This window comes from Callithrix jacchus, chromosome 7 (genome assembly GCF_049354715.1).
Source record: "Callithrix jacchus isolate 240 chromosome 7, calJac240_pri, whole genome shotgun sequence".
In the NCBI taxonomy this organism is placed as follows: Eukaryota; Metazoa; Chordata; class Mammalia; order Primates; family Cebidae; genus Callithrix; species Callithrix jacchus.
In genome coordinates this window covers 30,536,552-30,549,436 of record NC_133508.1, presented here as the reverse complement: position 1 = coordinate 30,549,436, position 12,885 = coordinate 30,536,552, and the positions used below count along the sequence as shown (strand labels likewise).

At 45.2% G+C, this 12,885-nt stretch overlaps 1 protein-coding gene across 1 annotated transcript in view; it reads right to left on the bottom strand.

Moving 5' to 3' along the window:
* The window catches only part of LOC100386548 (supervillin-like), a 40,890-nt gene extending 28,235 nt beyond the window's left edge, over positions 1-12,655 (bottom strand). Inside the window, 3 exon segments of the mRNA XM_078333092.1 lie at positions 4,177-4,224; positions 7,903-8,029; positions 12,368-12,655. Coding sequence (XP_078189218.1) covers positions 4,177-4,224; positions 7,903-8,029; positions 12,368-12,615 — 423 coding nt within the window. The 5' untranslated portion in view covers positions 12,616-12,655.
* Positions 12,656-12,885: the final 230 nt, after the last annotated feature.

Here is a 12,885-nt window from a genome sequence, read left to right as displayed (position 1 = left end):
AACCAGCACAAATGCTTTTAGGTTGCATGATGTTGCTTTTCTCTTTACACGCTGACTGGGAAATCACAGCAAATCTCACTTAACGTGTCTCATGCCGGGATGTGATCCAACAGGAAAGCACAGAACTAAGCTGTGTTATGAGGATTCGGGCAGATTTAAGGGTAAAACTCCTCCACAGCTGAGGGACTCCATGGAAAGACAATACTGTGATCTGGCTTTTACATTTTTATCTTATTCACATCTAGTTTAAACTATAAAGAAAGAAATTATAAGAGCACATATTAAGCAATAGAAATAAAGTAATAAAGTTGTGCTTTTCAGTTTTCAAAAACACTAGGATCATTTCGAATTCTATACACTGTGAAAGAAATTTAGCTTTGTCCCTTCCTTAAGAGAAATTTCAGTCTGTCGTCACTGCATGCAGCCTCAAGTAGCCTGAACAAAATACGAAGAAAAGATCACAGGTCTAGGCTCAGACCTCGAAATAACTGTTTTCCAGTCCTGTCACCATCTACCGGCTCCTAAGATGAAAGGAGGGTAGTAAGGTGAAATCTTATTCTGGTACAGCCTTGAGGCATGTGAGAAAGAAGAGAAGCTGAAGCCTAACACAAACACAGACAGTCCAATTCGACAGAGCCTGTGTGCTGTTTAAATGCTGTTTTCTTTCCTGAACCTCTGTATTATTAAATATTAAGATATCAGTACTTCTGGAGGAAAGAAAAGGAGTGACTTGCCCTCTGAGGACACAGATGAGCTAGTGCCATATACCTGGTGTATAAAATACTTGTATTCAGCTGAGAAAAACTGATCAGAAGTAAAAATATAGAATTCTTTGAAGTGATGAAACATAAATGTCTTTGGCAAATGTTACTTTCCCTTAAAGTTAACAATATATGAAGAGATATTCCATGTTCATAGATAAGAAGACTCAATTTTGTCAAGATTCAGTTTTTCCCAACTTGATCTATGAATTGAATGCAGTTCCAAAGTCCCTGCAAAATACTTTGCAGATATTGACAAATTGATCTTAAAGTTTACATGGAGAGTTAAAAGGCCCAGGATAGCCAACACAACACTCAGTGTCTGTGTGTCTGTAGGGGAATGGGTTCCAGGACCTCCCACAGATACCGAAATCCACAGATGCTCAAGTCCCGGATATGAAAGGGTGTAGGATTTGCATACAGCCTGTGCACATCCCTCATATACTTTAAATCATTTCATGATGACTGATGACGCCTAACACAAGGTAAAGGCTATGTGAATAGCTCTTCTGTATTGGTTTTGAATTTTTCAATTGTGTATTGTTCTTTTTTATTGTTTTTATTCCCAAGTATCCCTAGTTGGTTGAATCCTTGGATGCGAAACTGGAAGAGATGAAGGGCCTACTGTATACACTTAAAGGTTTCAATAATATACCTCTTCCTTTAAAGTTTAATATTGATTTATTTCAAAGACACAGAAGCTCATTTCCCCACTTTGTGTTGGGATAGGAAGTTTGCTCCAGATTTCAGCCTCTTTCTTGAGGTGGACACCAGCTGTGTGCGTGGGGCCTGGGCTCTTGCAACCAGCATTTCCAGCTTCAGGGAAATGAGAAAATGAACCAGGAGAGCGTGGGAAAGTCCGCCCAGGGAGAAGAAGGGGAGAGTTTCCATTTGGGAAGAGGCAAGAGATGATGACGGGGGACCCTGAGCCTCTCATTTAACAACTGCTGGTGCTGCCGGAGCACACCCATCGTGACACTGTCAGAGGCCACCTGAGAGCTAAGAAAGCCCCAGTCCTGCTAGGGAGACAGGCCCTGGAGGGAGCGGACAGAGGCCCTAGAGGGAGGGGACAGAGACTCCAGAGGGAGGGGACAGAGGCCCTAGAGGGAAGTGATGGAGCAAAGCACCAAAGGGAGGAGACAGGAACCCGGTTTTGATAGCAAAGTTGAGCTGTTTTGACATCAGGGGCATTCCATGGAAAAATAATAAAACAACTGTTCATGTGTTTCATGTTCTTCACCTACAGAGTAGCTCAGCCCAGGCTGGTCTCCCCTCCAGGGTGGCGTTCACAGTGCGTATAGCAAGGGTGGAGGGGAGGGGCAGGGGGCGCATGGTCTCTCGTTATTTTGTTGTCGTTCATTTGTTTCTGAGACAGCATTTTGCTCTTTACCCAGGCTGGAGTGCAATGACGTGATCTCAGCTCACTGCAACCTCTGCCTCCCGGGTTCAAGCAATTCTCCTGCCTGAGACTATAGGTGTGTGCCACCACGCCTGGCAAATTTTTTTGTATTTTTAGTAGAGATGAGGTTTCACCATGTTAGCCAGGATGGTCTCGATCTCCTGACCTCGTTATCCACCTGCCTTGGCCTCCCAAAGTACTGGGATTATAGGTATGATCCACTGCACCCAGCTGGTCTCTCGTTTTAATAGGGCCATTGGAACCAGCTCCTCCTGGTGCTTTAGTAGGGCCACTGGAGGGGCCTCCCCTCGCTGAGTCTTCCTGTCCCTCCACACCCCAAGTTTCCTCCACCACATCCTCCTTGTCTATGAACTGAGCAGGACAATAGCCTCGCTGAGCTGGAGCCAAGGACACCGGCGCATCTCCTGGGATCCTGACTCAGGATGGAAAGCATGGAGGCTGCAAGGGTCACTCTCCTCTTAAAGCAGTGTCATGATTATGAGGTGAATTAACACAATCAAGCCCACCTGAAAATCTGCGCAAGGATCAGTATGTGTGCGACTGACCCTAAATATATTACAAACCAATTAAACACACACATATGCACACACACACACTCTTATAGATACCCACACACATACACACACTCTCACAGATACACACTCAGAAACACACTCATATACACACACTCACAGACACACTCTCAGATACACACTCAGAAACGCACTCATAGATATACACACACTAATAGACACACTCTCAGATACACTCATAAACGCACTCATAGATACACACATTCATACAGACACACACATGTGTACTCTCATAGATACACACTCATACAGACACTCACAGATACACAGAAATGTACTCATAGACATATACACACTCATAGACACTCTCACAGATACAGAAATGCACTCATATACACACTCAGACACACTCAGATACACAAAAATGCACTCATAGACACACACATACCTATACAGACACACACACGTGCACTCTCATAGATACACACTCATACAGACACACAGATACACACTCAGAAACGTACTCATAGATATATACACACTCATAGACACTCACAGATACAGAAATGCACTCAGATATACACACTCATAGACACACTCACAGATACACAGAAATGCACTCATAGACACACACATACCTATACAGACACACACATGCACTCTCATAGATACACACTCATACAGACACTCTCACAGATACACACTCAGAAACACACTCATAGATACATACACATTCTCATGGACACACACACAATTGTACCAACACACACACACGCCCCTCTCTCTCACAGTGAAATACAGCAAATAAGTTATTTCCCCGAATTAAACCGAAGTTCTTCCCCTGCTGCTCAGAAATTGCAGCGAGGCTTAAGATGAGTGGCTTTTCCTCACCTGATTAATCGACACAAAACACAGGTATTTATGGGCAGCAGGAATAGCAGGAGAGTAAGTAGAAGCATGTAAGGTTCCTACAGAGCAGAGCAAGAGGATTGAAGGTGAATGGAGAAGATTTATCAGAGCGGGGCCGGGCAGGGACGTGGGGAGGGAGAGACAAAACGATGATTTTTCTAACAATGTTAATTTACTGGTTGCAATTTCAGTTTTTTCAAGAGTCCTCCCATGAAATCTGATGCTAAAATAAATCGACACAAGCGAGGTAACTGTATCTGAGTCAGCTTTGTGCAGTAATTAAATGAGTTAATTTATAGAAGATTGTCAGTTGCAGAGAGGGAACCATGACTTTCATTGACAGTTTTAACATTTAACAGAAAATATCATCTTCTTTAAAGTATTTTCATTACATGATCAAAAAACTAATTTAAGGGCGCGCGCTCAGCTCTCCACTGCAGACAAATGCTGCATCTGGTCTGGAGATAAAGCACCAGGGAGGGCATCCGAAGGAGCCACCCAGGGTGAGAATCACTCATGTGAGGTGGGACTCCAGCCACCATCTACAGGACACCTGTGTTAGAGTCAGGCTTACCCAAAGCAGGTTAGAAATGGCATCATCATCCGCAACTCCTCCTTCTTCCTACAGGTTGAAACAAACAGGAAACATTGCAGGGTGTTGGAAGGGAAGAGCCTCGTCAGGGCGTCGCAATCATCCGGAAGGAGTTCCCGTGCCGGGTTCAAAGGCAGCATGCACGTGCGCACACCAGGCGGTGACTGAACCGCAGGCCACCTCATCCCTCACCGCAGAATCATCATCTGGAGTTCCCTCAGCCTTTCTCTCCCTCCCAACCTCGCACTCTGAAGGAACTTCATTCTCTAAATTCTCCTGGATTGTGATCTGGAATTTCAGTGACAGCAGATACTGAGAATGCGAATGTGCCAGATTCACTTTTCTTGAAATTTCAGGCACTTGCTCTGGGGCTGTCACAGATCTGAGCTGGAGACACTGACCTCACAGCTACTGAAGCACAGTCGGATATCCAGTTCCCACCTGGAACTCAGAAACAGACACAGGCTTTGCACCAGTCTATGAAGGGTTTTCACTTCTTGGAAGAGGTCTGATTGCTGGATGACTACCTTTGCAACAGACAGGGAGTCACCGTGTATGCCTTAAAGTCGAATTAGCCGAGATAGGGTTGAAATGGAAAATATTATTTGGTGAAAATATATAACCAAAAGTTAGTTGTAACAGAGACTCCTGGGAAACCACTTCTTTAAGACTTTGCTTCATTTCATTTTTCTCTCTGGTGGAGTGAGTTCCTCTGGCTTGTGTCTCCCCTCTCTCCCTCTCTCCCTCCCTCCCTCCTTTCTTTCTCTTTTTCTCTCCTCTCTCTCTTTCTTGGTCTTGCTTTGTTACCCAGGCTGGAGCGTACTGCTGTGATCATGGCTTACTGCAGCCTTGACCTCCTAGACTCCAGCAATCCTCCCACTTCAGCGTCCTGAGCAGCTGGGATTACAGGTGTGTGCCACCACACCTGGCAACTATTTGTACTTTTTGGTACAGCCCAGGTTTCACCATGTTGCCCAGGCTAGTCTCAAACTCTTGGGCTCAAGCAAGCCTCTCACCTTGGCTTCCCACAGTACTGGGATTGCAGGTGTGACTCACCGCACCCAGCCCCAGTATAAATCTTAAAATAAGAGACCCAAAAATAAGGCTGTGTGCAGTGGCTCATGCCTGTAACCCCAGCACTATGGGAGGCTGAGGTGGGCGGATCACAAGGTCAAGAGATGAAGATCATCCTGGCCAACATGGTGAAACCCCATCTCTACTAAAAATACAAAAATTAGCTGGGTGTGGTGTTGCACTCCTGTAGTCCCAGCTACTTGGGAGGCTGAGGCAGGAGAATCACTTGAACCCAGGAGGTGGAGGTTGCAGTGAGCTGAGATTGCACCACTGCACTCCAGCCTGGTAACAGAGACTCAGTCTAAAAAAAAAAGACCCAAAATGAGATGCTGAGTAACGTACCTCAAATATGTTTTCTTCTGGGACCAATCCATCGACAGAGACAAAACAGCTATACATTTTTCAAGGTATTCTTTAATATGTTTTTTAATGTGACTCAGAAAATTTCTTTAATATATTTTTTAATGTGACTCAGAAAATTTCAAAATCACCTACATGGCACACATTCCGTATTTTTATAGGACAGTGCTGACTGCCACACTGCATGTATTCTCATAGGTGCAATGGCAGGAACGTGGAGTCCCCTCTCTTTCCTGCCCCTTCCGTGTTTCCACACACTGCAAACTCACGGCAGCAGGCTCTCAGCACACAACAGAAACGCAGCAACCATGAAGGGTGTGACAAGCTGACCATACGCTGGCTCCTTTCTGCCCTTGGTGCTGAAGATGGAAGGTTCCAGCACCTGCTCTCCTGGGTCCCTCTCCATCAGCAAGGCAAGAGCTACTCCCTGCAGCAAGCGCCCATGTTCAGGCCCCACGTGTCATGACTGTCTGTCCTTCTCCAAGGCAGCACTCAGACACCCGCAAGCAGTGGGCATGGCAGCCTCTCAGCTATCTGGGGACTCCCTTAAAACAGACCAGGTTGAAGGCGCCTCACTAACCACATTTGAGCACAGCCAGCGGGTGACTGAAAACACTGCCAGCCCTTGGGAAGGAATGAATCAGGGGTTGCCAGAGGCTGCCTGAGAAACACCTGACCTCAGCAGAACCTGAGATTGCCCAGTGTGGGCTACAGAGGCCTCAAACAGACCTTCTTATTTTAACTTCAAAGAGCTCACTGTCTCCAGCCAAGGCAACCAGGCCACCGAGGAAGCATGGGAGTTCTGGCTTCCACACCTAAGGTGACCCTCCATTCTAAGTGGGTGGGCACCTATTTCACTATTCACCAGGAACCTCTCCTGCTTTGTGCTTTTCAGCTTCGTTTAAATTTCCACTTGGCTCTCTGGGACTCCCAGCTCTTGATGGGCAGGGGGGTCTCTGCACCTTTCAAAATGATGGCCCAGGGGCCAGGTGCTGCTTGGTGCCAGGACATGGTAGTCGGCAGGTTTGCTTATGGGGAACGTGTCAAAGTCGTTTTTGAAGCAATGATTTCAAGACTCTTTTAAATAGTTTGTGGGGTGGGGACGCATTATTTCACAGACACAGTTTTCTTTCACTTCAGGGTCTCCTTTTTGAAATGTGAGTTTCACATGGTGGGTGAAAACTACGTGCATGCATATACTTTCTAAATATCTAGTTATATTTGAGAACTTTAAAATGGCTGAGGTTAAATGGTTTTAGTTATATCATCTTTAACACCATGTATGTCTCAAAGAAGAGAATTCAAATTGCTGTTCCAATGTAACCTATGAAGACACGGAAGTATCAGATGAAATAGCGCCAGAACTCCTGACTCACACTTTACGTGCACACCTCATTTGTATGTCAGTTTCTTAATGCATGAAAGTCACACTCATCATCTCGTCCTTCCACAGATGCTTAACTTATTTTCGAGCTAACAGGGGTCTGGGGATCAGCTGTTGAAGGCACTCTTTTTCTTTTCTCCTTGGAGACTTCTGGGCCTAGAAAGTGGCCAGGGAGCATGTCACTGCTGCACCATTTCACCTCCAGCCAGGAGGGACATTTGCAACTGTAGGGCCGGCCAACAAGTAAGCCACCATCAGTTACGAAAGTGCGCACTGCCTGTCAAAAGCCGGCTGTCATCATGTCTGTAATTTAATGGCTCATCAATACTCATGCATAGGAAATGCTGCTAGCATGGATCACCACGCATTACTTAATTTTGTTTCAATTTATAACATACATTACTGTACATTCTCAATAAAAGGAAGAGCTACTCATGAAACACGCTTAAAATGATGAACTAAATATCCGTGAACCACAATTATGTCCTTACATTTTATACTTAGGGTTAACATCTCTGCATATTTTACATGCAACTTAAAGATATTAGTGGTGAATTCCATTTTTTTCATTATAAAGGCTTTAATAACGTTCTAAAGCCAGACTTCATTTAAGAAGGGGTTTAAACTGAGGAAAAAGTACACACTTTAACCTTCAGGCACTTGCTTGCTGACACCGTGTGTATGTGTCACTGACCCCAGTTCTAAAGCACCTCAAGGCTCGGCCTCCTGCCCAGTTTCAGGTGCCCTGTGACAGACCCTCAGTGTGTATCCCAAGAGCAAAACACACAAATGCTTCACAGAGCAGCAATCAGGTGGCACATGCGTGTCTCTCTGATGCACTTCCAGGAGTGACATTAGTCCAAATGCTTTGCAAACACAGGGAATGTTACCTTCTTGATGAGGGACCGCCCTGCCTCCTGGATGTGCAGGCTGCTGGCCGGCGCCTTCCCGCCCTCCTGCTTCCTGCTGAGTCTGTTTCTCCAATCTTCCTCCCCGCTCTTCTTCAACAGTGCCAATCTAGGAGGGAAACATGCCAGCCACAAAGAGTTCACACCAAGCTCTTCCTTGTGATAGAGCCATAATCTCAGTAAGTGAGATGCCTTTGGCCGAGACGTGACCACAGCCACCTCATTTTAACATTTTGAATTTCATGTATTCTGAAGACAGCATGTCTGGAAAAATAATAAAGTCCATTCTGTAAGATGACCCTGAGATTTTACAGCTGATTGAAACACAGAGCCGCAGTCTGACTTGCTAGATAAAAGATGCACCATCATCCCAGCCAAGGAATGTCTGTTTTTCCCTTGTTTTGGGCCTGAGAGCAAGAGAACCGTCCCCAGAGAAAATGTCTTCTAGCGACGCCTTCTGGTCACTCGGTGAAATAACATTAAAGGACTAAAGCTGTGTTACAGGGAATAATGAAGACGTGGGCTTAAAACAGAAACCATGGAGCACCTACCATCTCTTAATATCACCCCTTCCAATTAGAGGTAAAATTTGATGTTCATGACTGTTTCTCCTCAGGCGTCCTAAGCCCTGTTCTTTTCCTATAAATGAAAATTATTTTTCTTATCTGTCTTCTTTAGACAGAAACTATTTTCTACCAACTCTTTTTTTTTTTTGAGACGGAGTTTCGCTGTTGTTACCCAGGCTGGAGTGCAATGGCGTGATCTCCGCTCACCACAACCTCCGCCTCCTGGGTTCAGGCAATTCTCCTGTCTCAGCTTCCTGAGTAGCTGGGACTACAGGCACGCGCCACCATGCCCAGCTAATTTTTTGTATTTTTTAGTAGAGACGGAGTTTCACCATGTTGGCCAGGCTGGTCTTGAACTCCTGACCTCATGATCTGCCCGCCTTGGCCTCCCAAAATGCGTGAGCCACTGCACCCGGCCTACCAACTCATTTTTTAAAATTATATTTCAACTTTCCTCAGGGGAAGGATATATACAAAAAAAGAATCTAATTAACTGAGATTGTAACCTAACCTATTTAGTTCAATGATACGTGACTTGATAGGAAGCTGCTGGAACACTGGGTTCCCGAAAGGTTCTTTTTCACAAACAGGAGGCTGTTTCGGCTAACTGAATTGACGAAACCCTGTGTCTACCAAAAATACAAAAACTAGCTGGGTATGACAGCATGTGCCTGTAGTCCCAGCTACTCAGGAGGCTGAAGCAGGAGAACTGCTTGAACCTGGGAGGTGGAGGTTGTGGTGAGCCGACATGGTGCCATTACACTCCAGTCTGGGCAACAAGAGCGAAACTCCATCTCAAAAAATAAATAAATAAAAATAAATAAAATATGCAGTTTAGTTATTTCCAGCACAGTACAAATAAAAGTGCTGTCGAGGTAAGGGGGAAAAGATCACTGGCAATGTATTTTGTGTTAGTGTCATTTATTACAAACGTAGCTGCTAAATAAAGTGTCCCTCATCCTTTTTTTTTTTTTTTAATGGCAAGATCTCAGCTCACTACAACCTCCACCTTCTGGTTTCAAGCAATTCTCCTGCCTCAAACCTCTCTTCAAACCTCTCAAGTAGCTGGGACTACAGACACCTACCACAATGCCCAGCTAATTTTTGTATTTTTTAGTAGAGACGGAGTTTCACCATGTTGGCCAGGCTGGTCTTGAACTCCTGACCTCATGATCTGCCCGCCTTGGCCTCCCAAAATGCTGAGATTATAGGCATGAGCCACCGCGCTGGGCCCTCTTGTCCTTTCTTAAATGTATTTTAACAAACTGAATAGCTGAATATCCATCAAGCGTTCCTTTCTACCATGATTCTGAACAGACCGGGCTTAGGGATCTCCTGGAGACCATGGTAAGTTGTGGCCTCTGCCGGCCAGCAGGTGTGCGCTCACACATCCAATTCTCAACACACTTCCACGCCGGTCACAGAGGCTTTCCAGCCATCCTTGAAGGCCTTAGATGTCCACAAAGCCCAAGCTAAGAATCCGCAGCTTCCCATGTCTCAGTTTAAACATGAGAATTTTACAGTAGGATTAAAACTTTCAGAAAGATACAGATCAACTCAAATTTATCAAAAAACAGGAAAGTGCATCAGGAATTATGGCTTAGTGGACAGATACAGGGCTCCTCCATCAAAAGTCCAAGTCCCTACTGACAGAAAATACCCAAACATGGGGAGGCTCCTTTAAAAGCCTTTGAAAGAAGGGGGCATGATATGAGTTATTTCCCACTGGGGAATACCCCAGGGATATCTTCTCATGTATAAAACATCAGAACTTGTGCATAAGTGATATTTATTGTTAATTTCCTTAAATAATTTCTCTTCCTCCTCATCTAACTAGTTATTAATACTTGGATTTATAGGATGAAACTCTCTTTGAGTCCCATTTTCATGGAAGAGAACTTCAAACCTCAATAGGCCCAACTGCTTCCCTGGTTGAAGACATCCCTCTCCTCACTGCACTGACCCCTCTGCCCCTCCCTCTGCCCCTCAGCCTACCAGGTCTAACTTACCATGAACTCAGATTTAACAATCTTATTAATTTGTCAGTTGAAAAAGATGCCATCTATTATTTTACAAATAATATTCAAGAAGCTTGGCTTAAAACTAGAAAGATGGTCCAGGCATGGTGGTGCATGTCTGTAATCCCTGCACTTTGGAAGGCTGAGGTAGAAGAGCTACTTGAGGCCAGGAGTTCGAGACCAGCCTGGGCAACATGGTGAGGTCTCCCAACTCTACAAAAAGTCTTTTTGAAAAAATTAGCCAGGCATGATGGTACAGGTCTGTAGTCCCAGCTACTGGGGAGGCTAAGACAGGAGGATCACTTGAGCCCAGGAGTTCGAGGCTGCAGTGAGCTGTGATAGCACCACTGCCCTCTAGCCTGGGGAACAGAGGAAGACTATGCATCTGGAAAAAAAGAGAGAGAGAAAGAAGGGGCCGGGTACGGTGGCTCATGCCTGTAATCCCAGCACTTTGGGAGGCCGAGGAGGGTAGATCACGAGGTCAGGAGATGGAGATCATCCTGGCTAAGACAGTGAAAACCCATCTCTACTAAAAATGCAAAAAATTAGCCAGGCATCGTGGCATGCGTCTGTCATTCTAGCTACTCGGGAGGCTGAGGAGAATCCCTTGAACCCGGGAGGTGGAGGTTGCAGTGAGCAGAGTTTGCACCACTGCACTCCTGCCTGGGCGACAGAGTGAGACTCTGTCTCAAAAAAAATAAATAAATAAAAAATAAAACAATAGAAGACTTTTCATTGTGGTTTGGTATAGTCTTAGGCAGTTTGAAACATATCTAGAAAAATAAGCGTGGTCAGCGTCTAACAAAGCATGCAGGCTTCTGCGTGGTGGCAGCTGCTGAGGAAGGGCGGAAGATGTCAGAACTGCGGGGACAGGAGATGGAAATGCTTCTCCTAATTATTCTCTGGAGTTGACAAGACTTTTCTTCACCCAGTTTTCCTATCACTATTCCATCATGTTTTTTTTTCCTATTGAAGACTTTCTTCTTTTTTGTACAAATTTATGTGGTGTGGTGCATGAGAAATTTTGTTACACATATGTAATGCATAGCGATCAAGTCTGTACTTAGGATCTCTGTCACTTGAGTACAATACTTTTTATCTTGTCACCCTACTCTGCTATCAAACTCTGCATTTATTCCCACTATTGCATGTTTTGCTGCTTAATTCATCGATAGTTAAAGGCTAACAAGGAAAACACATTCCCAAGGTAATCTACTTCCAATTCTCTGTAGCTGTCTCATTTAAATATATTCCTCTGCATCCTGCATCATTCTTTGAAAGAAATGAGGCCACTGTGTTATTTGATGCTCAAACGGAATCTTTCAAGCTATTACCTGACATAAACTTTCTAAATGCAGTTCAGAAAAGTCATCCATTTTATTTTCTGTAAAGGAAACAAAAGTTGGATTCTAAGCCCAAAAATGTATGCCCTGTATGTCAATGTATCTTCATTCCCTCTACACATATTTTACACAAAGTCACAAGTGGTTTGTACATTCACTATGGACCCTGTGTATCTAAAAGGGAAAAAGCCGAGATCTCAGCTCCTGTCACTAGATAAGCCAATAATTTAATATTATAAAAGATATTGGGACAATGGAAACATACAAATAAAGCAGAAAGTTTGTTTCCTCATCTGAGTCTGGAACCCGCCCTGTCTTCATTACTAAACCAGGCTCAGGAGCAAAGGCAGTTCACTTGCAAGCACCTCGGCTTCTCGGAATTACTCCAGGATAACAGCTCAGCCCCTTAGAAGGGGAATGTGTGATTTCATCTCTTTGCCCACCACCCACATCGCTTTCTAAAAGCAAGCTGTGAGCTCCTCCCCGAGGGATTCACTTTTCGCTCCCTGAGTCTCATTACCTTTCTTTAATAGACATGGTTTTGCTGGGTGAGTCGGAAAGGCCCTCCCCCGTCGGCGTTTTGATCTCTCCAGCAGCAAACATCGCACACGGATTCCTGCAGAGCCTCTCCTGTGGCTGTTCCGAAGAATCCTGGGGCTTCCAGGACGCGGGGGCTGCGGGTTGGGCCACAGTTTTCCCAGCAGCTGCCCCCGTCTGCTCGGAAGCTGGCTCCCCGAACTCTGCCGCTGGGAAGGGAAAGAGCAACATCAGCACTGAACTCCTCAGGGGAACGTTCTTCCAGCGATTCGCCCCCAACAGCTCAGCTCTCGGAGTTCAACCCGTGGGCGCGCGGCGGGTGACCCAATCCGCTGGGATTTATGCAAATCTGCAGCACGCTACACTGTGTGGGAAAACCACACTCCCCAGAGGGTCCCCACACAGCAAAATGCTTCGTGGCAATTGGTGTGAGACACAGGAAGTCAGCTTTAACTATTTACCCCAGAACGGTTCTAGTCTCCAAAACAATACTTTAATATT